The sequence below is a fragment of the Neofelis nebulosa genome, chromosome 4 (assembly GCF_028018385.1).
Source record: "Neofelis nebulosa isolate mNeoNeb1 chromosome 4, mNeoNeb1.pri, whole genome shotgun sequence".
NCBI classification, from domain to species: domain Eukaryota; kingdom Metazoa; phylum Chordata; class Mammalia; order Carnivora; family Felidae; genus Neofelis; species Neofelis nebulosa.
In genome coordinates, this window is record NC_080785.1 from 150,820,878 (window position 1) to 150,846,975 (window position 26,098).

The 26,098-nt window shown below is 56.2% G+C and overlaps 4 protein-coding genes across 13 annotated transcripts in view; 3 read left to right on the forward strand and 1 right to left on the reverse strand.

Moving 5' to 3' along the window:
- CACNA2D2 (calcium voltage-gated channel auxiliary subunit alpha2delta 2) overlaps positions 1–10,429 on the forward strand; it is a 142,195-nt gene extending 131,766 nt beyond the window's left edge. For 2 of the 8 annotated variants that reach the window (XM_058726801.1, XM_058726809.1), the window contains 18 exons: positions 573–649; positions 1,838–1,858; positions 4,570–4,630; positions 6,669–6,766; positions 6,988–7,078; positions 7,186–7,248; positions 7,398–7,501; positions 7,767–7,865; positions 7,958–8,046; positions 8,244–8,294; positions 8,523–8,594; positions 8,698–8,850; positions 9,020–9,072; positions 9,196–9,251; positions 9,408–9,534; positions 9,687–9,795; positions 9,888–9,977; positions 10,064–10,429. In XM_058726801.1, the coding sequence (XP_058582784.1) occupies positions 573–649; positions 1,838–1,858; positions 4,570–4,630; positions 6,669–6,766; positions 6,988–7,078; positions 7,186–7,248; positions 7,398–7,501; positions 7,767–7,865; positions 7,958–8,046; positions 8,244–8,294; positions 8,523–8,594; positions 8,698–8,850; positions 9,020–9,072; positions 9,196–9,251; positions 9,408–9,534; positions 9,687–9,795; positions 9,888–9,977; positions 10,064–10,204 (1,555 nt within the window). In that variant the 3' untranslated portion in view covers positions 10,205–10,429. Of the gene's footprint in view, positions 1–572; positions 650–1,837; positions 1,859–4,569; positions 4,631–6,668; positions 6,767–6,987; positions 7,079–7,185; positions 7,249–7,397; positions 7,502–7,766; positions 7,866–7,957; positions 8,047–8,243; positions 8,295–8,522; positions 8,595–8,697; positions 8,851–9,019; positions 9,073–9,195; positions 9,252–9,407; positions 9,535–9,686; positions 9,797–9,887; positions 9,978–10,063 lie in introns of all 8 variants that reach the window. The other 6 variants (XM_058726804.1, XM_058726803.1, XM_058726807.1 and 3 more) reach the window with 6 other exon arrangements.
- Positions 10,430–14,410: 3,981 nt separating this feature from the next.
- TMEM115 (transmembrane protein 115) lies at positions 14,411–19,135 on the forward strand. The gene is made up of 2 exons (XM_058726841.1): positions 14,411–15,737; positions 18,355–19,135. The coding sequence occupies exons 1-2, from the start codon at positions 14,887–14,889 to the stop codon at positions 18,557–18,559; spliced, it is 1,056 nt and encodes a 351-aa protein (XP_058582824.1). The 5' UTR covers positions 14,411–14,886; the 3' UTR covers positions 18,560–19,135.
- Positions 19,136–19,778: 643 nt separating this feature from the next.
- On the reverse strand, positions 19,779–22,522 carry LOC131510132 (transmembrane reductase CYB561D2). 2 transcript variants are annotated; one of them, XM_058726848.1, is made up of 4 exons: positions 22,379–22,522; positions 21,802–21,953; positions 21,297–21,334; positions 19,779–20,611 (listed from the first exon to the last, which is right to left on the reverse strand). In XM_058726848.1, the coding sequence occupies exons 2-4, from the start codon at positions 21,926–21,928 to the stop codon at positions 20,108–20,110; spliced, it is 669 nt and encodes a 222-aa protein (XP_058582831.1). In that variant the 5' UTR covers positions 21,929–21,953; positions 22,379–22,522; the 3' UTR covers positions 19,779–20,107. The 2 variants fall into 2 exon arrangements, with proteins under 2 accessions (XP_058582831.1, XP_058582832.1); XM_058726849.1 differs by having other exon boundaries at positions 22,392–22,497.
- A 45-nt stretch (positions 22,523–22,567) lies between these two features.
- NPRL2 (NPR2 like, GATOR1 complex subunit) lies at positions 22,568–26,016 on the forward strand. 2 transcript variants are annotated; one of them, XM_058726839.1, is made up of 11 exons: positions 22,568–22,777; positions 23,325–23,416; positions 23,518–23,686; positions 23,826–23,934; positions 24,407–24,543; positions 24,635–24,732; positions 24,854–24,890; positions 25,009–25,102; positions 25,178–25,295; positions 25,569–25,711; positions 25,798–26,016. In XM_058726839.1, the coding sequence occupies exons 1-11, from the start codon at positions 22,700–22,702 to the stop codon at positions 25,863–25,865; spliced, it is 1,143 nt and encodes a 380-aa protein (XP_058582822.1). In that variant the 5' UTR covers positions 22,568–22,699; the 3' UTR covers positions 25,866–26,016. The 2 variants fall into 2 exon arrangements, with proteins under 2 accessions (XP_058582822.1, XP_058582823.1); XM_058726840.1 differs by lacking the exon at positions 23,325–23,416 and having other exon boundaries at positions 22,646–22,777.
- Positions 26,017–26,098: the final 82 nt, after the last annotated feature.

A 26,098-nucleotide genomic window follows, 5' to 3' on the forward strand; every position in this document is an offset into this window, starting at 1 on the left:
CTCAGCACATCCCTAGGCCTGCTCTCAACAGGCACCACAGCCTCGGAGCAGGTACCCTTGTGGGTCAGGCCCAGGCAGTACAGGCTGTCTCCTTGTGCCCCCAAGAGCTGGTCTCATTCACACCCCAATCCCAGCTCGTGACTGCTCCTCATGGTGTTAGCACCAGCCCTGCTTTTTGACAGCTCTCACGTGGCCTAAGTCTCTAGGACTGAGGGACCCCACTCCCATGGCTGTGCACCCAACAGCCTAGCTCACAGACAGTGTTCTGTCCCTTTTGAGTTTGCTGCTGGCCAGATAGAGGAGGCTGGCTGGGCACATGGTGTGTTGGAGGAGGCCGCTGGGGATATGGGGGGTGTGGCAAGTTGCTTTGGAGCTGGGAGTTCTGAGGCCTCCAGAAGAGTTTAGGGAGTGAATCTCCCACAGCTAACAGGGAAAGGTGGCCCTGGTGGTCAGGAGAGGGGACTTCACAGCCTGGGTCTCTCTGCCCAGCTCCAAGGTGGGGGGGCTGAATGCCAATGTGGCCCACCTCTCCCCAGCAGTGACATATGCTCCTCTCCTCCCCTCATCCCCAGCCTAGGGCTTGTGCTCCCGCCCTACAGCACCTTCTACCTCCAAGCCAACCTCAGTGACCAGATCCTGCAGGTCAAGTGTAAGTGGCCCGGCCCCTGCCTGTGCCCTGCACCCCTGCCTCTGCCCCGCACCTTGGCCGCCGGCCCCAGGCAGCATAGCCAGCCGCTGGCGGCAAGGCAGCCCCTCCTGCCCAGTCTGCCCACCCCCAGGCACCCGCAGGCTGGGGCACCAGCCATCGGAAAGTCTGTGGAAATCTGCATGCCTGCCTTTTCTCAGATTTGGTTCCAGACCATTCTCTCATGATTTCCGTTGAGGTTTTTGGTTTTAGTTTCTCCTACTGCGTGTCTTCCCTCCTTAGCTTGCCTCCCCCGCACACCTCTGGGGGCTGCATTCTTGGAAGACACCCCCTCTTCTCATCTCTCCTTCCCCCTGTGCCCTGCAGCTCTCTCCCCTGTGGTGCCACCCCCCCAGGGTCTCTCTCTCCCCCTCCTCTGACCTCCTCATTCATCCTCCCCCATTTTCCGCCCCCCTCATCAGCCCCGCTCACCTTCCTCCAACCCCCACTGCCTCACTCTCTCTGCCCTTCCATTTCTCTTGCTGCCTTCTCTCCCTCCTCCTCCTCTCCCCCTCTCCCTCCCTCCTTCTCTTTCCCTTCCCTGCACCCCCACCTTCTCTGTCTCCCCACTTCCCTCTACCTTCTGCTCCTTCCGTTTCTCTCCTGCCCCAGCACCTTTACTTTCTCTCTCTTCCTCCCTCCTTCCCTCCCTCTGCTCTCTCCACCCCCCTTCATCCCTGCATCTCCCACCCTCCCTGCCTCTTCCTCCCCTTCACTCTCCCCCTCTCTTCTTCTCTGGACCTCTCTCCTTCCTTCCCTCCCTGGTCCACTCCTCTGCCTGTGGCTCATTCCTGCATGTTCTGCTCACCCTGGGCCTCCCCCAAGAGGCCTCTGGAGCCTGTGGCCCCGCCTGCCCACCGCCCGAGGTCACTGGGAGGGAGGCTGGGGCTCCGGCCCCACCGGGCGCCCCCCACCTGCCTGGCCGACTGGGGCTCATCTCCTTTGAGTTTTCTCGCTCTCTCTTTCTCTCTCATGTCGTTTTTTTGCAAGAAGTTTCCTTTCGGTATGATGATGAGACACAATATTTTCATTCAAACAGCCATTGAATAAAATATTGTTTGTGCCCCTCCCCTTCCCCTCCCCCTTTTCGTTTGTTTTTGTGTTTGTGTTGTTTTTGTTTTCCTCGCTTTCTCTCTTGGTGGACTGTCCCAGTGCCAATCAGCAAACTGAAGGGCAAGTATATTCAGAACCAGTGCACCCTCCTCTCCCCACCCCACCCACCCTCACACCCCTGCTTGCCCCCCTCCCTGCCCAGGACCAGCCAAACCCCTGCTCTCCAGGGCTCCCTCCCAGCATCCCCTTGGCTCCTCTAGTTCTTGCCTTTTCCCTCATCCCTAAACCCCTATTACAGCCAGGGGCCCTTCTCCTGGCCCTGCCTGCAGGGTGGTCTCCGGCGTGTTCTGAGAGCTCAGGCCCCCTCCTCATCCTCCTCTCGCCCTCTGGGCAGGCCCCTGCCCGTCCCCACCTTCTCTGTCCCTCTAAGACAACTCAACAGTGGGGACAGGGCTGGATGCCTCTCCACCACCTCCCACCCAGGAGGACAGGGGGCCTGATAGGCAGGGCTAGACCAGTCTTCAGTGGGGCTTATGTGTGAGGCTTAGGGTAAAGGAAAGTGCCAGCCACATGAGGCTTCGTCTGGGATAGTTCTCCCTCCTGTGATCTCTGGCAGTTGGTCCAGAAGTTGGCAGCCCTCCAAGGGGTGACGGAAGGCTTTGGAAGCCCTACACCCTGATTCTGGGACGGGCAGGATAGGGCAGCAGCCATGCCACTGGGAGAGCCAGGCAGGCCCAGCCATCCTGGGCACCAGCCTAGGTGCTGCAGCCCCTGTGTCCTGGTGCCCCCCACTGCCTCCAGAGACTTTGTTAAGGTCCACTGGCCCAGCCCAACCCTGGTACTTGCTGCCCCTGGGGCAGAGGGTCAGGTGTGGAGAAGGTATTCCCCTGGGAAATAAAAGCAGACTCAGGGACAGTGAGCCTAGCCAGGAATGGAAGGAACCATGTCTGGACCCCAAGGGCCAGCAAAAGAGCTTAGAGGGAATCAGTCTGTGTATGAACAAAAAGATTCTGGCACTTAGGGGTACCCAAGTGAGACATTCCTGAAAAAGAAAGGCACTGAACTCACAGACTCTGGTGGAGAACAAGGAGGGTGAGAGAGGGCAGCATATGAGGGTCTCTGCCACAGGGGCAGATACCCCTGCCTGGACAGATAGGCATGGAGAGCCACAAGGGGGGTTCCTGTCCCTAGTCCCCATGACCTGGAAGCCAGGGCTCCCCAAGAAGCCCTAGGGGCCCTGTCCAGCATAGTCCAGCAAAGGGGATACAGCTGGCACCACTGGCCTGGGTGGGGGTGGGGGACAGGCCCTACTCCCACTGGCTTGAGTTGTCTTTTCTCCCCCTCCCACATCCCTCCCACTGACCCCAGAAATGCAGGGCCATGGTAACAATGACAATTATAGCCTAATCTCCCTTCCTGCTCCCCTACCTACTTTTTCTTTCTCCTCCTTCCCCTCCCCCGCACCCGTTCCCTGTCGGCTTGTGTCCAAACCCTGCCTCACAGTCCCATCAGAAAGCAACAGTCCAACCAGTGACTGCCCAGCCCCTGCAGGCACCCCAAGCCCACCTCCCCGAATCTTGCAGTGCATTGTAGGAGTATCTGGGAACAGAGAAGACCCCTCTTCTGCAAAAATAAGCCTTGGGGTGACAGAGAGATCATACCTTGGTGAAGACAGGATTGGAAGGTGGGCTGCCCAGAGTGCAACACGCCAAGGGGCAGGGGCATGGCTCCAAGATGCAGACCTGCCAGGTGGCTGATCCATCTGGGCTGGGAGAGGCCACAGAGAAGCCCAGATTCACTCACAAACCCACACAGAGACACTTGTACACCTGCACAGGTATGCAAACACACATGTTTTCCCATGTACATACGCACTCACTCTCACACCATGCACAGGTCTAATTGATAGGTCCTTAAGAGCACTCCTTCTCTGGAGCCACAGCATTCCTCTTTGGCTGCTCTGAACCCGGACAGGTCCTAGGAAGGGTAAAGACCCACCCTTCTTCCCCGCCTGGCCTCATGCTCCCAGCCCAAGAGGGCAGGTGTACAGGTTTGTGCAGCATTCCTGAGTCCTCCTGTCTCCCACACCTTCCTCCACAGCATGGGAACATTCTCAGGCATGAGTCTCCCCTCACCCAGCCTCCCAGCCCAAGAAAGAGCACTGGACCCCCACAATGCACTGCAGCCCAGCCCCAGCTGCCCACACCGTCTCTGGTTGGACTGTCTGTGCCCGTGAGAAACTCCCTCGGTTTGGCCATGTTGATGCCTGACACAGAACAAAAGCAAGACCTACCAAAATGCAAACAGCTGCAGCAAAGAGAGATAAAAATCCGCGGCCAAAAGCCAATTCCCTTCCTCAAAGTCTCTTTGGAGGCAAAGGAAGCTCAGCATGCGGTTTTTTCCATTACGGATGTGATAAGAGCGAGACCGGCGCCTCCCCCAGACCATGCATATATATAGCAGTGTGTGTATATATATGTGTGTGTGTGTGTCCGTGTATATGTGCTATACAGCTGTATGGAAGCATATACAGCCACGCCACGGGACTCACTGCCGACAGAGGACCAGGCCTGGGCAACATATTGGCTATAACTGCCCTCCTCCTGCGATGCTGTAGTCTCCACAGGCCCTCCACCCCTCCCCGCCCGCCCCTTCTCTCTGCCCGCCCCTTCTCTCTGGCTCGAACGTGGAAGTGGCGGGTTCCCTCTTTGCTGGTGTCTCCCCCTCCCTCAAGCCACCCTCTGCCCTGTCCCTCCAGCCCCGTCAGCTCTGAGCCCCCTGGCCTTCTGCCTCCCCAGCCCCCGCCGGATAACCCCCCGTTTCTGTTGCAGATTTTGAGTTCCTGCTCCCCAGCAGCTTTGAGTCTGAAGGACATGTTTTCATTGCTCCCAGGTAGCTTGTGTGTGGCCTTGCTGAGGTGTCCTCCCCAACCCCAACCGCCCCGGCCCCGCCTCCTGCACTGCTGCCTGGAGCTCTGTGTGTGTGTGTGTCCTGTGCAGTGTCGCCCCCCACCCCATGCATAGCCCCGTATGTGCGGCCATGTGCATACCCTGGGCCATGCAGCCGCACCAGGCAGCAGTGGCCAGCCGTCCACAGCTCCAGCCCCCACCAGGCCTGGGGCAGGAGGGCTCTGGACTCTGCTGATATTCCCTGCCCTCCCGGGCCACCAGGAAGGAGCCCTTTCTGCCCTGGGCGGGCTGTCCACAACACACTCCTGACTGGGCAGCTGCTGCTCTGGTTTGTGGTACCCTCCCCAACTCCCACCCTGCACCTCGTCCTTGTCCTGTGTCACTCAGTGTTTGTGTGGGTCTGGGGATGAGCCAGCCAGAGCCCCTGTCAGCAGTGCTGAGTTTAGGTGTGATGGCTCACAGAGGACTGGGGGAGGTAGAGGGTACAAGGGCTTTAAAGAGGTGCTCTGGCAAGTGAAGGGTCAGGGCCCAGTGCAGGCCCGGGCCTGGACCATCCCTCAAGTGCACACTCAGCGTGCACACACACATCCTTGGGTATACACGCTCTGCCTGTTGGCCCAAAGTGAGGAGGCCAGCAGCTCCCCCAGTGGTGAAGCCCTTCCCTGTGACCTGGCTTTGGATGAGGGCAGGTGGGTGCAACTGACAGAGACCCATGGGCACTCTCAGGCACCACACGGGGGCTCTGGACATTCCTAACCTCCATGTGTATGCACGTGTGTGCATGCACCCACAAATTTCTCTCTCTGTAGATGTGTGTTTGTGTTTGTGAGTAATTGTGTATGTTTGTAAGAGTCTGAGTGTAAATACGGAGTGGGCTGTGTGCATTAGTGACTGTGGGAATGAGTGAAAAGGCCTGTGTGGCCTACATGACCCTGAGAGAGGGGACTGTGTTTGTTTTTGTCACTTCTGTATCTTTGGCTTAGGATAGCTCAATAAATACATGTTGGGTGAGTGAATGAAGTAACCCACAAATGTAAATGTACATACTCTTGGGGGGCACTGTGGGGGAACTGTATCTGAAGCACAACTGGGGCATCACTCTGGATGTATCAGCTGTGCCCCCCACCACAGAAGTACAGGTTGTGCGCTGTACAAAGGCCATAGGGGCCAGAGAGCAAGTGGGGGCTGAAACCCAGCTTGCCCCCAGCTTTGCCCTTACCAAACTGTGCGCCCTAGCACGGTGTAGGGAAGCAGTGCATTTTAATAATCCCCACAAAGTTGCTGCATTCAGGCCAGCAGGGAGGTCTCTAGTGGCAGCCGTGTGAAGGAAGGATTAGGCAGGAGAGATAGCTCCACCTACCAGGGTGGAAGGACTGCTCACCAAGACTTCCTGGGGGAAAAGAGCCTGAAGCGGGCCTCCCATGCCCCAAAACTCCCACGTTATGTTCTCTGGAGCCAGAACCTGAGCCCAGTGAGGGCCTTGAGGAGGTGAGGGATTTGGACTGTCCGCCTCTAGGGGAAGAGCATTCCGGGCAGAAGGAGCAGCCAGTCTGAGGACCCACGTGTTCCCACTGACTTCCTGACACCCTCTGTGGTATGGAAAAAACTGAGGCTTGGGGAGCTTAAGTGAGTCATCCAAAGGTGCAAAGCTAGGAAGCGGCAGGTTGAAGTCATATTTAGGCTGAATCAGCGCTGGTACTTCACCCACCGTGTGCCCACGGGAACGCCACAGCATACAGGTGGACAGACCAGCCATGAGGCATCTCCTGGGGCCTCCCAGGTGTGCCGTCAGGGTCCAGGGCTATGCCCTGGAGGGAGAACCTGCCAGATTGGAGGAAGCAGACCATCACTCTTGTGTCAGCTCCGCCCCTATTCAGAGGTGGCAGCCTGTAAGAATACACACCCCCTGCCAAAGGCGCAGGCTTCTCAGCCAATGGCCAGGCAGGCCTGTTGAGAAACCTCAACCCTACTGCTCTGTCCAGCCCCCCAAGCCCACTCTTCTTGCCCCTCCCCACCCCCAGAGAGTATTGCAAGGACCTGAATGCCTCAGACAACAACACCGAGTTCCTGAAAAACTTCATTGAGCTCATGGAGAAAGTGACTCCAGACTCCAAGCAGTGTGAGTGCCTAGTGGGGCAGCCGGGTCTGGGCAGTGCCCAGGCCACAAGGGGGCAGCCCAAAAGAACCCAGAGACCGGGCAGGTGTGATGCAGACCCAAGCCCAGGGCAGGACCTGGGCCAGATAGTGGGAAAGGCTCCTATTGGAGCCTTGGGTATATGGGGGAGAGTGGGCAGGGAGCCACAAGAAGATGGCCCCTCCACCCCTAACCTCCTGTTCTAGGCAACAACTTCCTTCTGCACAACCTGATCTTGGACACAGGCATCACACAGCAGCTGGTGGAGCGTGTGTGGCGGGACCAGGATCTCAACACGTAGGCATCACCCAGCCTGTGGGAGCAGGAGGTTGGGATGGGCCCAGAGGCCCTGGCCCTGCCCTGCAGAAGGCAAGCCTGTGACTCACCTCCCTGCTGCCCCCCAGGTACAGCCTTCTGGCCGTGTTTGCTGCCACTGATGGTGGCATCACTCGTGTATTCCCCAACAAGTAAGTAACCAACCCTGCCGCCCAACACCCTGCCCCTGTCTGGGACCCTGCCTCTGTCCTGCTTCCCATAGGCCTCCTTGCACCTGGCTGAGACACTGTCCCCCATACACCACCCCTTCTACTGACCTCTGTCTTTGTCGGATAACCAGAGCAGCGGATGACTGGACGGAGAATCCAGAGCCCTTCAATGCCAGCTTCTACCGTCGTAGCCTGGACAACCATGGCTATGTCTTCAAGCCCCCGCACCAGGACGGTGAGTGTCCTCCAAGGTGCCCAGCAGCAGATGGGAAGTTGAGGCTTCCCTGTCTGCTCAGCCAGGACTAGGCTCTGCTCTCTGAGGCCCCTCTCAAACATGAGGCTGGCTGAAACTGGGGCAGATGAGGAGAGAGAGCTAGGCTGTGCCAAACACTACATTGGGTACTGGGTACTTGGCTTGGGCCCCTGGGTCCACAGGCCCAGCACAGAGTGGTCAGTGTAACCACCAGCCCCTACTCCTGACCATCCCACCCCACCGCCAGCCCTGTTAAGGCCACTGGAGCTGGAGAATGACACAGTGGGCATCCTCGTCAGCACAGCTGTGGAGCTCAGCCTGGGTGGACGCACACTGAGGCCAGCAGGTGAATGCCTGGGGTGGAGGTGGAGAAAGAGACGATGGGCAGGGTGCTGCCCAGGAAGGCAGGCATTGATGACCCCCTGCTCTCCCCTATAGTGGTAGGTGTTAAGCTGGACCTAGAGGCCTGGGCCGAGAAGTTCAAGGTGCTAGCCAGCAACCGTACCCACCAGGACCAGCCTCAGAAGGTACTTGGGCAGGTGTGGGGGCAGTAAGCCCAGCAAAACCCATTCTAGAGTCTCCCGGAAATCCTTACCACTCAGAGTGGTTCCTGTGTCTATGGGGAGGCAGTGGTTGTTGTAGATGGCCTGGGGATCTAGATGTACAAAGGGTGATGGGAGGGGGAAAACTGGCGGGCACCTTATGGTCCTTGCTCTCTGCCCAGCAGTGTGGTCCCAGCAGCCACTGTGAGATGGACTGCGAGGTTAACAATGAGGTGTGTGTGCCCCGAACCCTAGCTTACCCTGATCCCTGATTTCTTAATCCCAACTGCAACTCCTAGCCTATCGTTTGGCCTGGGAGTCTCAACATCCCACCCTCTACAGCTTTACCACAACTGGGGGAGTGGTGCCCCTTCTACCCAACCACCCGACTGCCAGGGTCTGGGGAGGAAGGTCTGGGCCTGAGCCCCTCTCCATCTTCCCCCTCCTTCTCCACCTTTCAGGACCTGCTCTGTGTCCTCATTGATGATGGGGGATTCCTGGTGCTGTCAAACCAGAATCATCAGTGGGACCAGGTGAGGGTCAGGGAGAGGGTAGAAGGAGGAGGCCAAGGTTTGAGCTTTCAGGGGGTGTGGCACTGCCAACCCTGTGACTACCACTCCCTCCTGGCATTCCCAGGTGGGCAGGTTCTTCAGTGAGGTGGATGCCAACCTGATGCTGGCACTCTACAATAACTCCTTCTACACCCGCAAAGAGTCCTACGACTATCAGGCAGCCTGCGCCCCCCAACCCCCAGGCAACCTGGGTGCTGCACCCCGGGGGGTCTTTGTGGTGAGCCCCAGCAATGCCTGGTCTGGAGATGGTGGGCAACGGGGGGGGGCGGGGGGGGGGGAGGCTGGGAGACCTGCCCACAGATGACGCTCCACCTCTGACAAGAGAGCTGGGGGTGACCCGGGTTCCGGGACAGCAGTAGCAGCCCATGCCCCTCTCTCCACTGCAGCCCACTATTGCAGACTTCCTTAACTTGGCCTGGTGGACCTCGGCTGCAGCCTGGTGAGTCCGAAGGGGAAGGGAGCGGAAGAAGGGTGCTTCCTGACCAGAAGGGCTCAAGAGAAGTGGTGGGGCAGGGCACTGGCCTCTGCTGACCACTCCCACTCAGTGACCCCTGCCCTACAGGTCCTTGTTCCAGCAGCTTCTCTATGGCCTCATTTATCACAGCTGGTTCCAGGCAGGTAGGTGGGGCGTTAGAGCCCCCTCCTCGAACCCCCTCCCCAGACTAAGCCCGGACCCATCCCAAAGGGAGGTCGGGGCTTAAAGTTGAGCGAGGCTGAAACCCGAGACCTTGCCAGGGTGAATGGGTGGGGCTGAGGCGCTCTGGGCCCTCGCAGACCCCGCGGAGGCTGAGGGGAACCCCGAAGCGCGAGAGAGCAGCTGCGTCATGAAACAGACCCAGTACTACTTCGGGTCGGTGAACGCCTCCTACAACGCCATCATCGACTGCGGAAACTGCTCCAGGTACCCGCGGGGATCGGGACCGGAGGGCTGGCTGTAGCCTGGTGGGCCCATGGGCGGGCCTGCCGGGTGGGCGCGGCCCGGGGCGGGACCGGGGCTACAGCGGGGCGGGGCGGGGCGAGTCTCAAAGCCCCGCCTTTCCGGACTGCCTCCAGGCTGTTCCACGCGCAAAGACTGACCAACACCAACCTTCTGTTCGTGGTGGCCGAGAAGCCTCTGTGCAGCCAGTGTGAGGGTGGCCGGCTTCTGCAGAAAGAGACACACTGTATCCTGCCCCCGCCGCTCCCCGCCGCCCGCGCCCCCTCCTGTCCCGCGTGCCCCCTCAGTGCCCTGCAGCCTCCTTGACTCCCCACCCATGCCCAGCGGACGGCCCGGAGCAGTGTGAACTGGTGCAGAGACCGCGATACCGGAGAGGCCCGCATATCTGCTTTGACTACAACGCGACGGTGAGGAGGGGGCGGCGCACTTTACATCCCGGCCCCCTCCCTTCCCTGGGCCGCCCGGCCGACCTGCACCTTGCCTCTTCCCGCAGGAAGATACCTCAGACTGTGGCCGCGGAGCTTCCTTCCCGCCGTCGCTGGGCGTCCTGGTCTCCCTGCAGCTGCTGCTCCTCCTGGGCTTGCCTCCTCGGCCGCAGCCCCAAGTCCACGCCCACGCCTCGCGCCGCGTCTGAGCGCCCCCTCCTGCCCCTCCCCAGGCCTCCCCGCCTCTCCCCTGCCTCCCACACCCCGCCTTAGAGCCTCGCTTCCTCCCTCACCGAAGGACCTGAGTAGCCAGGCCCAAGTCTGAGCCTTGGAAAGGGGGGGGGGGGGGTCCCAAAGGAGGGTGCCGCAGGTCTTTGGCCCCCAAGCCACATCTCGCCGCCGAACTGTCAAAGTGACCCCAGACCCCTTATTCCCACTGGGACAGGGAAGCCACAGTACTGGTGCCAAACCAGGCCTCCACTGCCCACCCTGCCCCAAGGCTCCCTTTGTGTGGGAGACCTAGGCCCTGCCCCAGCTGGACTTCTCTAACCTGGCCCTTATGTCCCACCCAGGACCAAATCTGGATTCCCTGGGAATAATGAAGTTGAGATGGGCAGTTTGAGGCTTGTGCATCCCATCTTAAGTCCTGGCAGGAGGGAGGTCCTTAGGCAGCCCCTCGATGGCTCCTGCCCCTATCAGGCCTACAGCCACCTCCCACCTTCTTCCAGCCCTGCAGGTGACAGGCCAGTAACAGTGACACTGGCTCAGACACAACCCCATAACACCTGGAGCCCTGAGGGCAGAAACTGGATTCACATTAAACTTACCTAGGAGGACGAACACACATACACACACACACACACACACACACACACACACACACACACACCATGGGGTGGGGTGGGGGTAGGGGCTCACAAAGCCTTACACAGGGCAGGGGGTTGGTGGGAGGGTTGGCACATGCACACTTCATCTGCTCACTGCCCACCTCTAATCTGACCTGCAGCCCAGCTGGTCCTCTGTCTCTAAAGCTGAATGTCAAACAGTGCCAAATGCTGGGACAGGGGGTTCACCTCTGTCCCACCCTAGCCACCAGTGTCCTGGAAATGTCCCTCACCCCACCAGGTGCTCATTGTAACCATTTCGCACTAGTGTCAGGCCCCCAGCGAGACCACATGCCACTGCCTGCACCTCTTGGCAGAGGAATCTTCACCAGACATTGCCCTTTGCCTTAGCCAGAGTGACACGATCACTCCTGGCTGGGCTATCCCACCCCCAATCTGGCCCTTACACACTCAGGCCTGTGCTCCACTCCCTGTTTCTTCATACTCACACAATGGGGGAGGGGGAGCAAACTGCTCTCCCCTGCTGAACACACACATGCACGCATACGCACGCACATGCACACACTCTGTGCACACACAGAGGCTGGGCCCAGGCACATGTCTTCACACCATTCATTCTGATCATTTCCCCCATAGGCATCCCAGCCTGGGGGCAAGTGGGGGACGGGAGAGCAGGGGGATGTGGCCAAGAGGCTCAGATGGACTGGGAGGAGGGGGGAGGGTGATGCATTAATTAATGGCTCCATTAATTAATGTCACGTTGCTTGTTGCTTTCTCAGTGTGTGTGTATGGTCCATGCCCGCTGCTGGTGCCAGGGTGGGCACCCATGCTGTACACCCAGCCTAGATGCCAGCCATGTCTTGCGGGGGCGTGTGTGTAACTGTAGTGTAGTCAGGTGCTCAATGGAGAATATAAAAATAAAAAAGAAACATATACAAAAAAATAAATATATATTTTAAGTTTAAAAAACAGGAAAACAGACAAACAATCCCCATCAGGTAGTTGTCCAACCCCCAGCTGGGTCTAATCCTTCTCATCACCCACCCGACCTGGCTGCCCCCTCACCTCGGGCTCGGGGGATCTGTGGGGGACTGGGGGGCCATTTCCTTTTCTCTGCCCTTTTTTTTTTTTTGGTTGTTGTTCTATTTTGTACAGACAAGTCAGAAAAACAACAGTGACAAAAAAGTCAAGAAACTTTGTAAAATATCGTGTGTGTGATTCCTTGTAAAATATTTTCAAATGGTTTATTACAGAAGATCAGTTATTAAATAATGTTCATATTTTCACTTCAAATGGTTCCCATCCACTGTGTCTGCCTCAGGGTGGGGATTGGGTAGCTTGAAGACAGGTGGCCATGACCTCAAAGTCCCACCTAACACTCAACTGGGAATGAAGGCTATTGCAACCCAGGTACCCAGTAGGTGTAGGGCATGACGCTTCCTGGGCTTCCTAAATACCAGATCCTTGGTATCCTGCATCTCAGATAATCTCTGAGAAAAGCTGTCCTTAAAGGCCAGGATGACAGAAGAAAGAAGACAGATGAAATTTGAGTTTAGATAGGCATCTAGCCATCAGGTCAGACCACCAGGGCCTAGTGGGCAGGTCATCCACTTGGAGCGATGAGTTAGTACCTGGCCCAAGTCCATGACCTGGTGTTTGAGGGCCCATCCTGCTATCCAGAGAAGGCCAGGGTCTGGTCCACCCATAAGCATGACCATGGCTCCTTTTCAGTTGAGGGGAGGCCCAAGGCCCAGTGTTCTCCCTGACTGCCACTGCTCATTCTGGAACCCAAAACTGAGTCAGTTTCTGTGAATCCTCTCAGACCTCCCTCTGGCCTGCCCTGTGCCCTTGTTCATTTTAATCCCAACTCTCTTAATAATCAACCCTACTTCCATGTGACCCTTCACATTGTTTTCAAGGAGAGAAACTAGTAACCACCAGCACAGAGGTTTCCTAATGCTGCTGATGCTTACTCACTTACAACACACTTTACACTCACCTGGTAGGCAGTCAGCTTACACCTTAGACTTGGTACTAGTTTATCCCCATAGCACAGATAAACAGAGACTAAGTCTCCTCTCTTGCTTGGTGAGAAAGGCAAGAAATCAGCAAAGGTTTCAGCTAGAAACCTGAGGTGACCTGGTTGGGGGGCATTGGATACTAAATAAATGCAGGAGGACATTCTGGGCCTTAGCAAAGACACTCTTCCTCACTCCTCCTGCAGTGGTTGGCCACAGAGCAATGCCTAACTAGTAACTCCTGAGAGAGCTCCCATGCCCTCCCATGCCTGCTCGGTCCCAGGATAGGGTTGCTAGATAAAATGTAGAACATCCAGTCAAATTTAAATTCAGATATAAGATGAATTTTTTTAGTATGTTTCAAATATTGTATGATACAACAATACTAAAAAAACTGGGGACATGCTTACACTAAAAATTATTCACCTATCTGAAATTCAAATTTGACTCAACACCCTGTATTTTGATTTGCTAAAGCTGGCAACCCTCCCTGGCATCAAATTAAAGCCCAGACCCTAGACAAAGAAAAGACTGTCAACACCTTTTGTAACCTAGAAGGCTATGCGCAGGTCGGAAGTTGTACTGAGATCAGTGGCTGAAAGGAAGGGATTCTGCACTTTATACATGTGCTCTGTCATATATAATTGTTTTAACTATATGCACATTTTTAAGAAGTAAATACACCAAAAAATCAGTTGGCACAGGACACAAACTGCTGGAAGCTACCAATGCAGTGAAGTGAGGGCCCTGGGCCACCCTGGCCCAAGTCTGTGGGGGAGATCTCTCCTCCTCAAGGCCAGAGATAAGAAATCTGTGATGGGGAAGAGAGTCACTAAAAGCAGTCCAGCCTTGCCATTTTTGGGACAGGAGACCTGAGTTCAAGTCGCAGTGCCACCACACTTGTAACAAGGGCAGCCTGGGCAACACACTCACTGAGCCCCCAGAGTGGGCTGGCATTTTACACCACAGTCCCCTTGAACCCTCACCGTAAAATTATCTCCATTTTACGTCCATGAAATTGAGGAATCTTAGCCAGTGTCGCACAGCCGCCAAATGGAAGAGCAAGAATTCCAATCTGGGTCAGGTCTTATACACCCATACCTGGATCAGACACACACCACCAGACTGCGGAAGTTTCGGGAGTCCCTGCACACTGGTACGCACACCAAGACCACCAACATTCTTACCCACACACCTGTCCACAAAGACACACTCAGAAGTATTCAGATGTACATGCCCGGGGCTACTGTTCCCAGGAAATTCAGCAAGCGCGTGTCTGCAGTTTCGCTGCCACGCAGGTACCCGCAGCTTTCCTCCAGGTTAGCGAAGCTATTGACTCCTCCCCACTTCCCGACAACAGGCGGAAACTGTCTTGAGAACTACAACTCCCAAGCACACCTTCCTCTTACCAACCGGAATGGCCCGGGAGCGCAGCTTCCTGGAACTTGTAGTTTTACCCAGAAAGTTGCTATCCGCTCGTCCGCGGCTTCGGCCGAGGACTCCATGTCCCAGCATGCCGCAGAGCCGGAAGGGCATCCCACCGCTGTCGGGAGCGCGCAAGCGCAGCACCCTGTTTGTCGGTGCCTGGGAAGGGAGGAGGTACGGTCGTAGCCAAGACCGAGGCCGAGCCGGAGCTGACGAGACTTGACTGGGGCCCAGAACTAGGCTCCAGTCCCACGCAGATCGTAGGGCCCCCGAGTGGATGGAATAGGCCGAGCCCTGAGATCAACGCCAGCCCGGTCAGCTCGGCGCGGGGCCCACAGGGCAGGCAGGCGAGCAGACGTGCAGAAGCCTCCCAGGGCCTTCCCTCAGGTCCCCGGCGAGGGGCCTAGGCCCCGGCCCCGCGACCAGGCCCAACTTGACCCTTTGGGACCGGAGCCAACCCGACCAGAAGTGGAGTCTTCACCGGGGCCATAGGCCAGTGACTAGGCCGGGCCCGGGCCTCCCGTCGGGGCCGGACTGGGGCGAGGCCCCGGGGAGGCCCCTAACACACTAGACCCTTACCCCAGGCCGACGCCCTTCGGGAAGATGCAGCGCGCCCTACCGGGCGCCCGCCAGCACTTGGGGGCCATCCTGGCCAGCGCCAGCGTGGTGGTGAAGGCCCTGTGTGCGACAGTACTCTTCCTCTACCTGCTGTCCTTCGCCGTGGACACGGGCTGCCTGGCGGTTACCCCAGGCTACCTCTTTCCGCCCAACTTCTGGATCTGGACCCTGGCCACCCATGGGCTGATGGAACAGCACGTGTGGGATGTGGCCATCAGTCTTGCCACGGTGGTGGTGGCTGGACGTTTGCTGGAGCCCCTCTGGGGGGCCTTGGAGCTGCTCATCTTTTTCTCAGTGGTGAACGTGTCAGTGGGGTTGTTGGGGGCCTTCGCCTACCTCCTCACCTACATGGCTTCCTTCAACTTGGTCTACCTTTTCACTATCCGCATCCACGGAGCCCTGGGCTTCCTAGGTGGTGTCCTGGTGGCACTCAAGCAAACCATGGGGGACTGTGTGGTCTTGCGTGTGCCCCAGGTGCGTGTCAGCGTGGTGCCTATGCTGCTGTTGGGGCTGCTGCTGCTGTTGCGGCTGGCCACGCTGCTCCAGAGCCCAGCACTGGCCTCCTATGGCTTTGGGCTGCTCTCCAGTTGGGTTTATCTTCGCTTCTACCAGCGCCATAGCCGAGGCCGAGGGGACATGGCTGACCACTTCGCTTTTGCCACCTTCTTCCCTGAGATTCTGCAGCCCGTGGTGGGGCTGTTGGCGAACTTGGTGCACGGCCTCCTGGTGAAGGTAAAGATATGCCAGAAGACAGTGAAGCGCTATGATGTAGGTGCCCCGTCTTCCATCACCATCAGCCTCCCAGGGACAGACCCTCAAGATGCAGAACGGAGAAGGTACTGTGGAGTATTCCAAAACCTTGTTGAACTAGGAGAGTATTGATCAAGCCCCATATCGTCTGTTATACTTGCTGTATGTTGGCTGGCAGCCAAGGGTCAGGCGTTGGGGCAGACTCAGAGATAAAATCCAGTTTGTGGTTTTGAGAAATTCAGCATGTAGGAGTCTAGGCTCCAGTAGGTGTTTTCCAGTATTAAGGAATGAACGTTGCCTTCCTCACCACTCAGGCTACTTAACAAGTCCCAAGAAATGCCCAGTGTCCTTTTATACTATGTGAGGGGTTAATGGCCAGATACACATAATCCTAATCATGTCAGAAACTCGGAATCCTAGACACTCGTCCTATGGGAGCCAGAAACAACCTGCTGGTCCTTTTTCCCCTGTGAGGGAGGAACAGAGAAGGAGACCTGGGATTCTTATTAGGCAGTCTGGGCCACCCCAATTTCAAAATGCTGAGCCAGGTCCTCTTCCTGGATCTTAAAAATTCATATGCTGTGCTTCTCTGCCACTTATTGAGAGGGAAACTTGGGGTACTACACCCCGTCCTTCTAGCATGTATGTGTCACCAAACCCAGGGGACAGGCCATGTGACCCACTGTGGAGTCTGCTGACCACACAGGGAGTGGAGACAACCTTTTTAATTATCTGTAAACCAAGCCATCTGCACCATCTGGAGTCCCAGATGAATTATTCACTGAATGCACCTTGGCCAGGGCAGGGCAGATCTTTTTTTTAATCCAGTTTTCTGGCTCGTTCTCTCTCTCTCCCAGGTCTGTTGACTCACCAGAGTGGTAACAGCTCTATTTCCAACATTATTGTTGAGAGTTTTTGTTTTTTTGAGGCAGTTCTTTTAGTAGTGAAGCCTGGAGCAGGCTTTGTTTCTCCTGTCAGCTTCTGCTTTTGCTCACCTATGAAATGGATTCTTGGCAGACAGTTTTATGAATTCAGCTGAAAAGTTATCCCTGTGCTTACTCTCCACTGGGGCTGTGGATTTCAGTGTGGGACACACCCCTTTCATGAAGGGGTTTCCAGCAGGGGAAGGGCTGCAGATTACTATGGCCTAAGGTGGTGGATGTTGAAAAGTACACAAGGCATGCTGCGGGGCATAACTGTTGGCCCTACAGTTTGTGTCTATGGCTGATGAATTCTAAAGACAGGTCTGTCTTCATTTTATACAGTGGAGAAGATGGGACCAAGAGGGTTGGGCCTGGTAGAAACTGAGCTGTCCTCAGCTCTACAGGTGGGGCCGAGACACGGTGGTGACTCCTCCTTTAGTGAGAAGTCTTGGACTGTTAGGGTTGGCTGACATTTCAAAACACCTCTGCTCAGGCCCAAGAAAATGGCAGGTTGGGGTAGGCGAGGTTGTCAGGATGTGGGTTCTTGATGTAGCCTTATGGTTGTTACTACTCCAAGCAGTTGGACATCTGACAGCATGCCACTCCCAAACCCAAATGGCTACTAGTAGTGGGGAGACAGGGTTTCCTATCTTTGGCCCTTGTGAGGAAGTGACTAGCATGCCATTACCTCTCTACATTGGCAGACTTTAGACAGAACTGACGAGGCAGTCTACAGGATGGAAGCCTGGGTAGCACAGGGAAGGACTGTCCTGTTTATGCCAGTTCGCCATGTGTCAGGCCGGAGGAAAGGGTGGAATTGTGCTCGGGATTTCTGCGCCTGTGTTCTTGTTGCCTTTTCTGTCACATTCCCTGGTATGGTGGAGGTTTTGGTTCTCTGCTGGAACTTGGAAGGCTATTACAGGCTGTTCCCCCATGCTTGTAGCACAAACAGGTTGAGGCATCAGGGTTTCATAGTGACCACTAGTGAAAGTTTTGCCTGGCAGCACGGGCATTCTACCTCCTGGTAGACTAGGGTCCCAAGTGCACGTGTATATCTTCTAGTCAACTTTCCCACCTCCCCCCAAGTGAGATCCAAAAGGATTTGTCCAGTGGAACCAGTAAGCTTTGGCCTGTGTCCCGTCCAAATGGGCTGTTCCTCCTCTTTCTGCAAGGACTTGGTGTTCACTGCTCTAACACTGGTAGTGGTGGCTTTGGGGATTCTTCTGGGAAGGAGAACATTAGAGTCAGGAAGGGTGGGCTGACCCAAGTTGGACCTGCTTCCCAGGTTGAGATCCAGGGTAGGTGCCTGCATTCCAGCATTCCCCACAGACCCTTGCCAGGAGACTCAAAACACCCCTAATGAGGAGAGAGGAAGAAGTAATAACTGTCTCCTTGGATGTGATACCAGTGCCCAGGCAGAAACTCCCATGTTCAGGGACTCCTTCCACCCATCTTTCTTGGGGTACCAACTCTGCCCATGCTTAGGCACCACCCTCAGAATCATTCGTGGGACTGGCCTGGTGGACAGTATGGCAAACACCCTGATGGCCTTCTCAGCCTGAAGGTGCCCTGGCTATGAAGGGGAGGCTCTACAGCCTTTGGGTCCTTCTTCTGATGGCAGAGGTGGCCCTATCCAGTCCCTGGGAAGCCCTGGGCCCTGCATGGTGAAGGGGAATACATAGAATTCTGAGAGAAGTCTGGGTGGTAGGGGGAGTCAGCTTCATGGGGGAAGAGTACAGGGCATGAGCCAAGTGACTTGTCATCTTTCCTCTGGCTCCAGGCAACTGGCCCTGAAGGCCCTCAATGAGCGGCTGAAGAGAGTGGAGGACCAGTCCGTCTGGCCAAGCATGGATGACGATGAAGAGGAGGCAGGGGCCAAGGTGGATAGCCCCCTACCCTCAGACAAGGCCCCCATGCTCCCAGGGAAGGGGGCTGCCCCAGAATCCAGCCTGATCACCTTCGAGGCAGCTCCGCCGAAGCTGTAACTCCAGACCACCTTGAGTGTAGGCGCCTCCTCTCCCAAGCCCCCCTTTGACACCTCTCAGCTACTCCAGGGCACTGACTGCTCTGAGAAGGAAGAAGGGCTGCTGGGGGTTTCCACAGCCTTCTGCTATCTCTCGCCAACACTACCCAGGACTCTTGCTACCTGGTTCCAACTCCAGACAACCACTATGCCAGGCATGGGGCCTCTGAAGTGTCAGCCAGCCCGGGCCATCTGAGGTAAGACTGTACCTCAGCAGACAGCCCCAAGCAAGTGGCTGCAGGGACAGTGGTGCCACACCTCCTGGGCCAACCCTGATGCCTGATACTGGTTGCCAAGAGCCCTGAGCCAAGGCAAGGATTTGCCAAAAACGTTCTGGGGGTCCAGCCAGTGCAGGGCTGCACATTCCTGCCCACCCTCAGAAAGACTATGTTCATGTGAAAATTTCTGATTCCCTCTGCTGTGGCTATGGCTGCTTCTTGGCCAGAAGAGCCATGGCTCCCAAGTATTTTCTACAGGACCACTTGAGTGGGCAGTGAAGCCCAGCCTCGCAGTATCAATAAAGCAGTTCTTTGAGGTATGGCTCCTGGGCTCTATCAGACCACCTTGGGCAGCCCCCTCATCATATTCAACTGCAAAGTTAGGGACTTTACTCTAGATTCAAGGGCTTGGTCTCCCTGCCAGCTCCAGCTGAATAAGAAGCCTATTGCCCCCACTCCCCCTACCCCCACTGTTAAACACCCTTCCCAGAGCTGTCACTTCCAATACTTACTCATTTTCTCTCTCTCTGATTCCCAGTCAGGGAGGCTCTGCCCAGAAGATCGGATGGTTGAGGGCCTCTCTATCATAAAGAGTGTTCTTATCGATTGCTCACCCTCAAGACAGTGGTCAGTGCTTAAAACGTATGGAAACAGCCCATCCCCAGCTCCCACCGTGTCACTGTCCACATCTAACCACCAGTTTGGCGATGCCAGCACAGTATGCAGGTGGGCGAGTGAAAGGACACATAGCTTTACCATCTAGGGCCACCCATCTAGGGCCCTGGGTGGCACAGGAGGGCACAGGAGGCTCAGCAGCCAGATCTCAGAGCTCATGTGCTGGGAGAGCTTCAGCCCCTCAGTGAGCAGCCAGGGACGGGTCCCCATCTTGCCTAGCTGCCTGTTTCTTCACTCTGACAGCACTAGTGAGAACTATCCCCAGTTCTAAGCTATTCCTCCCATCTGGTCTTTTCAGTCATTCTTCTTTATTTTGCTTTTTTCTCTCCTGTAATTTCCAGACATACCAGTACAAGTATGAGTTGAGTTGCTGGGGAAGTAGGTTTGCAACCCCAGCTTCAGCCAGACATCATCCATAAGCTCCTCTGGGACAGTACAGAAGAAAAGGGGAAGCACTCCACCATGAGGAGCAAGCAAAAAATGTCACACACAAGACTCCTACTTTAGACTTCCCCAGTGCCTGAGATGTCCTCATGACTTAGCTGAGAAAATCCAGGAGGCCCCAGCCCCCGCTACTACACTGAGGGGCAAATCCAGGCTTCTGGGCTGGGAAGAGCTCATGGCTGGATCCTTTTGCGGTACAGGTAGGCGTTGCTCACCTGACTCATGATGACCAAACTGGTAATGACAGGGCATAGCACAGCAAGGTACCAGACCCCACCAGTGACTGTGGCGGTGAACCAGAGGGAGCACATGCCCAACAAGAGGCTGGCACTACCCAGAAGGTAGCCTACTAGCCCAGAAGTGGCATGGTATAGCTTGAGCTTAGCCAGGGGCCAGCGGGGCAGCAGTTTAGGGTAGAGCAGCCCCACCCCACCTGAGCACTGCAACCCGGCCCACAGCACAGCTATCAGCCCTGCCCGCCCATGCCACGTGGCCAGGTGGGCTTTGCCAAGCTGTTCCTTATGGAGGATGACAAGACCTAGGCCCAGCAGTGCACACAGCAGGGCCAGCAGCTGCAGTACCCAGTGGCAGCGTGCTCGGCCCTTCCGTGAGAGGGAGCGCAGCAGCGAACTCTCAGGAGAGAACACCAGCAGTGCCTCGGTCATCAGGAAAGAGAACTGGGGAAACAGGGATGGGAAACTAAGTCAGGAAAAAAAGCTTCAGATAACTTTCTAAGCTGCCAGTCACTGTGGGCAGATTCCCCCTCTCCATTCTCTACCCAATGACAAGAGTATCCATTTGGCGGGGCAAGAGTGGGGAGCTCTATCAGGGACAGGACATCTGCCCTTAGTAACTGGCAAGAGGTATATACCTCTCCACATTTCTTCCTAGGTGCTATTTTGAAATGTCATGTCTGCTATATTACCCAGCAAACACAAGGTTTGAGATGTGGCAGTTATAAATGATTCACAAGCTTTGTTTCCCTAACACAGGGCTGGATACAGCTTCTTGGCAGGAGCTGGCCACATGGGTGCACTATTTCAGGGAAAATTAGATGCATCACCATAAATTAAGGTAAAAAGAGACACAGGTACACTCAAAAATCATTTTCCAAGCATCTTGCCTGGAGGTGGATAAAGCCTCATTTTGTGCTTAGGCAAATTTGCCCTGGGTTTTGAACACTCTGGTTCAAGTCTGGTTTATATACTACGGGCAGGTGTTGGAGCATGCGACTCCTCCAGTTCCACATTCCACCCCTCCAAAGAGATATTAAGCATCCATAAGGATTCAGAGGCTACCCGGGCTACCACCCGGAACTATGCTCCCTCCCACCCCTAAGAGCTGGCCAGGCCCACTACTTACAGCCAGAGACATAAGCATGGGGTGCCAGGAGAACAGACCTGGAATGAAGAGGAGGCTTTGTGAGGCTGAGGCAAGAAGAACCCAGCCACACCGATCCCTACAGTCTGAGGAAAATGGGCAGCGCATCGCCCAAGGAAGTGCTGCCAAAATACTAAGGCCCCTGTTAACTGCAACAAGCTCATCCCATACCTATCCTTGCTTCCTGGTCCCTCCCTGGAGCAGAGGCCATGCTTTGACACTCCTCTGGCAGGCCTCCCTTCTTCTCCTAGCACTTCACACAAGGCAGCCAAGTGGAGCACCAAGACAAGAAAAGAAGAGCCAGGTACTCTGGCCAAACTGACAGAGCCCGCACACTCACTTCCTCCCCCACTTATTCCTCCAGCATACGATGTCCCCCAGCCAACCAAGCCTTTCCCAGGAGTCAGGCCCAAGGCTTCCTATTGCTCCTGCTCCCCAGGAGAAGGGGCACTTTCCTTCCCAGAAGTCAACTATGAATTCTACTTACTGGAGCCAGGCCTGGCAAGCACAGCCACAAAGATCGTAAAGCCCAGGGCCACAAGGTGGGCAGCAGCCCCAGAGGCAGTGCGCAGAGCTCGGTAGATGTGCGACTCAGTCTCCACAGAAAGGGCCATGGTCAACCGGGCCAGTGGCTGGAGCCTGAAAGCATAGTAGAATGAGCAAGGGTCTCAAGTGCCTGCTGTCCACTCCTCACACTGGAGCAAGGGTTGCAGGGCAGGAATGCCACTCTCTTCCAAGAAGTTAAGGTAGGAAGGGACAGTACCAAAACAGGCACCAGTAACAGGCGAGGGCTGGCAGCCTGTCAGCGTGTACCCAGTATCTGAACTGGCACTGATCACTGGCCCACCTTCCAGGTTGGATGCGCAAGGCCGAGTAATAGACTACAAATCCCAGCGTGCATCACGCCATCGCCGGACGGGAGCGCCAGCAGGAAGCGCGTGAAGCGCTACGGGTATTGTAGTTCCCATCTGCTCCCGACTTTACAGCCTGAATCCCTTCGCGCACAGTCTCCCCACGTGCCGCTGGCATGCTGACCCTACATGCTAGGGACTCGCCTGCCTCACCTGCAGCACTGACCCGACTTGGTGGTTTCTTCCCAAGAAAGCGGGATACTCAGGCCCCTGTCGCGCGCACTGCAGCTCCGTCGCGGAGCCGCTTCACTTCCGGGTGCGACGTCTACCTACCCGGGACTTCCTGGGACAAGCTTCCCCACCCCCGCGCCACACCTCTCCGTCATGCTGCGCAGGCGCCGTTGAGCAGACAGCTTGACGGGTGTGAGTGCGCAAGCGTGTTTGATCCACCATCCAGGCCTTCGGGCTGTTTCCGACGGGTGTTCGCAGGGGGTCCAGCCGTCAGAGACTACAGACCTGGGCTCTGCTGGCGCCATGGGCAGCGGCTGCCGTATCGAATGCATATTCTTCAGCGAGTTCCACCCCACGCTGGGACCCAAGATCACCTATCAGGTGCCATCCGGGCTCGCGGGGCTGGGGGCAGAGGGGGACGGGGAGAGGGACGCTCTCGCGAGCTCAAGCAGGGTGCCTGGAAGCAGTGGATTCCCGTGCCCCGTGCTGTACGCAGTCACACCACTCCTTCATTCACGGAGGATCATTAACCGAGAGAATACTCAGACCCAGGTCCCAGGCTCCCAGTGTTGGGGAGCAAACAAACATCCCATAGACAGTGACTGTGAGAAATCGGGCTGTAGGGACCCAGAGGAGGACCCAGAGGAGTTCCCAAGAGACGCAGGGATGCGCGGTCCTACAGTATCCCTGGATGCTTAGGAATTTAGATGGAGGCGAGTGTGTGCCAGGTAGGGGAAACAGCATATGCAAAAGACGGGAGGCAGGTGAGAACCTGGAGTGTGTTTGGAAACACAAAGGAGTAGTAGGCCTGGGTGGATGGGAGAGAGGTGAAACGCTGGACAAGAAGGCTTAGTCCTTGGGGGTCCCCCAAGGTATTATGCCTAGTCCCAAGGTCCACTAAGGGGCCTCTTGCCACTCCGCTTCCCAGGTCCCTGAAGACTTCATCTCGCGGGAGCTGTTTGACACAGTCCAAGTGTACATCATCACCAAGCCAGAGCTGCAGAACAAGCTTATCACTGTGTGAGGCCCTAGTGGGGAAAGCGGGGGATGTCCCAGGAGGAGAGGACAAGTTTGGGAGCAGAAAGAACCTGACTCTGTTCCCACCTGTTCCCCCCATCCAGCACAGCCATGGAGAAGAAACTGATCGGCTGTCCTGTATGCATCGAGCACAAGAAGTACAGCCGCAATGCCCTGCTCTTCAACCTAGGCTTCGTGTGTGATGCTCAGGCTAAGACCTGTGCCCTTGAGCCCATCGTCAAAAAGCTGGCTGGCTACCTGACCACACTGGAGGTCTGCAACACAATGGGCTTGAGTGGATGGGCAGGCAGACAAATGTTTCCAAAGCCCTCCAGACCTAGGAATCTGCCAGGGCAGGATGCTGGCCAGGGGTCCCAGGGTGTGCCCACCATGTTGTCCATGCTCCATTCAGCTAGAGAGCAGCTTCGTGTCAACAGAGGAGAGCAAGCAGAAGTTGGTGCCCATCATGACCATCTTGCTGGAGGAGCTAAATGCCTCAGGCCGGTGTACTCTGCCCATCGGTATGGCCCAGCCTTTGCAAGGACAACAAAGGGGTAGAGGAAGAATAGGAACATAGCAGGGGAAGGCAAGCCCAGCCATGGACAAGACTAATGAACAAATTGGTGGCCAATAAATAGCCATGAGCTGGCTTGATGATGTCCAAGGTCCAGTGCATGTTAGGATTTAGGATTTGGAGGCCATGCTCCATGTTCCTTGCGCATATTCCTTTCCCTCTCTGGACCTATCTCTTCTTCCATGAAAGGGGAAGATTTGGGGCACCTGCCTGCCTCAGTCAGTAGAGCATGTGAGTCTTGATCTGAGGGTCGTAAGTTCAGGCCCCACATTAGGCATAGAGTTTAAAGTAGAGGGGAAGGGGGAGACTGGCCCTACCCAGAGCTACCCATCTCCATCAAGGGCTTCTGGGAGGACCGGAGGGTAATTGAGGGCCTCTTAAAGGACATAACACTGAAGATATGGGTGGGTCCCCTGCAGATGAGTCCAACACCATCCACTTGAAGGTGATTGAGCAGCGGCCTGACCCTCCTGTGGCCCAGGAGTATGACGTGCCTGTCTTTACCAAAGACAAGGAGGATTTCTTCAACTCACAGTGGGACCTCACCACACAACAGGTGTGCTAGCCCTCCCTGGGTATCATCACATAGAGCTGGCCACAGTCCTGGCCTCATCCCATCCCCGCTGACCCTGCCCTGCCCTGCCCAGATCCTGCCCTACATTGACGGCTTCCGCCATGTCCAGAAGATCTCAGCAGAGGCAGATGTGGAGTTAAACCTGGTGCGCATTGCCATCCAGAACTTGCTGTAAGTGGGGCAACAGTCACACTCAGGACAGGGTTGCTAGCCAGGAAAGAGCCCCGGGACCCTGAGTGTGGGGGCTGGGAAGGCATGGCCCTCAGAAGCTGAACACAACTATCTCCCCCAGGTATTATGGCGTTGTGACACTGGTGTCCATCCTCCAGGTAGGTGAGTCTGGGGTCTGGTTAAGCAGAGAGTGGATCATGTGGCTTGGCCAGACTGGGGCTGTGTCAGACTTCCAAGCCCCTCACTGAGCCCCCTGTGCCTCCTGCTACCTTCCAGTATTCCAATGTGTACTGCCCGACACCCAAGGTCCAGGACCTGGTAGATGACAAGTCCCTGCAGGAAGCATGTTTATCCTATGTGACCAAGCAAGGTAGTGGCGGGCTCTCGGGGAGGCCATCTTGGGGAGGGCAGAGCTACAAGCAGATCTGACCCCTGGTGCCCACAGGGCACAAGAGGGCCAGTCTCCGGGATGTGTTCCAGCTGTACTGCAGCCTGAGCCCTGGCACTACTGTGAGAGACCTCATTGGCCGCCACCCCCAGCAGCTGCAACGCGTTGATGAACGGTCAGAAGGGGATTCCCAGGGACATGAGGGGTTTGCCTGAAGGCAGATACTCTATATCTCTCTGGAGCCCCGGGTTAGAGAGGAATCAGGAGATTCCCAGTGAGCAGAATAATGTGGCACTGCTAGTCCAGGCAGGCTTTCTGGAGATGATGTGTTTGGAGGCCAGTCTGGTCATTGAGACAAAATGGGAAGGGAGACTGCAGGAAAGAGTTGGCCTGGCTGGAGGAACTCCTGGCCAGGGCATCATCCCCCTCTCCCTCAACCCCACCCCAGGAAGCTTATCCAGTTCGGGCTTATGAAGAACCTCATCCGACGACTACAGAAGTATCCTGTGCGGGTGTCTCGGGAGGAGCGGAGCCATCCTGCCCGACTTTACACAGGCTGCCACAGCTACGATGAAATCTGTTGCAAAACAGGTGGGGGCAGGCAGCTCAGCTAAGGTTGGGGCAGGGCAGGGTGGTCAAGTCATGGTTACTCACCTCACCTGCACTGTCCCAAATAGGCATGAGCTACCACGAGCTTGATGAACGGCTGGAAAATGACCCCAACATCATCATCTGCTGGAAGTGAGACTGGGGTGGCCTGGTCTAGGCACATGGCTGTGGCTACTCTGTCCTGCTAAGCCTTGCCTGGTACATGAGGGCTAGACCAGTAGACTAGTCCATATTGTCTCAAGGTTGACCCTCACTTCTGTGAATAAAATCACCCATTTCAACCTGTCTTTATTGAGTACCGCCTCTAAACCAGCCATTGGAGAACTGGCAGTGAAATAGCCGAGGTCCTGGCACCCTGGTGCGCCATCT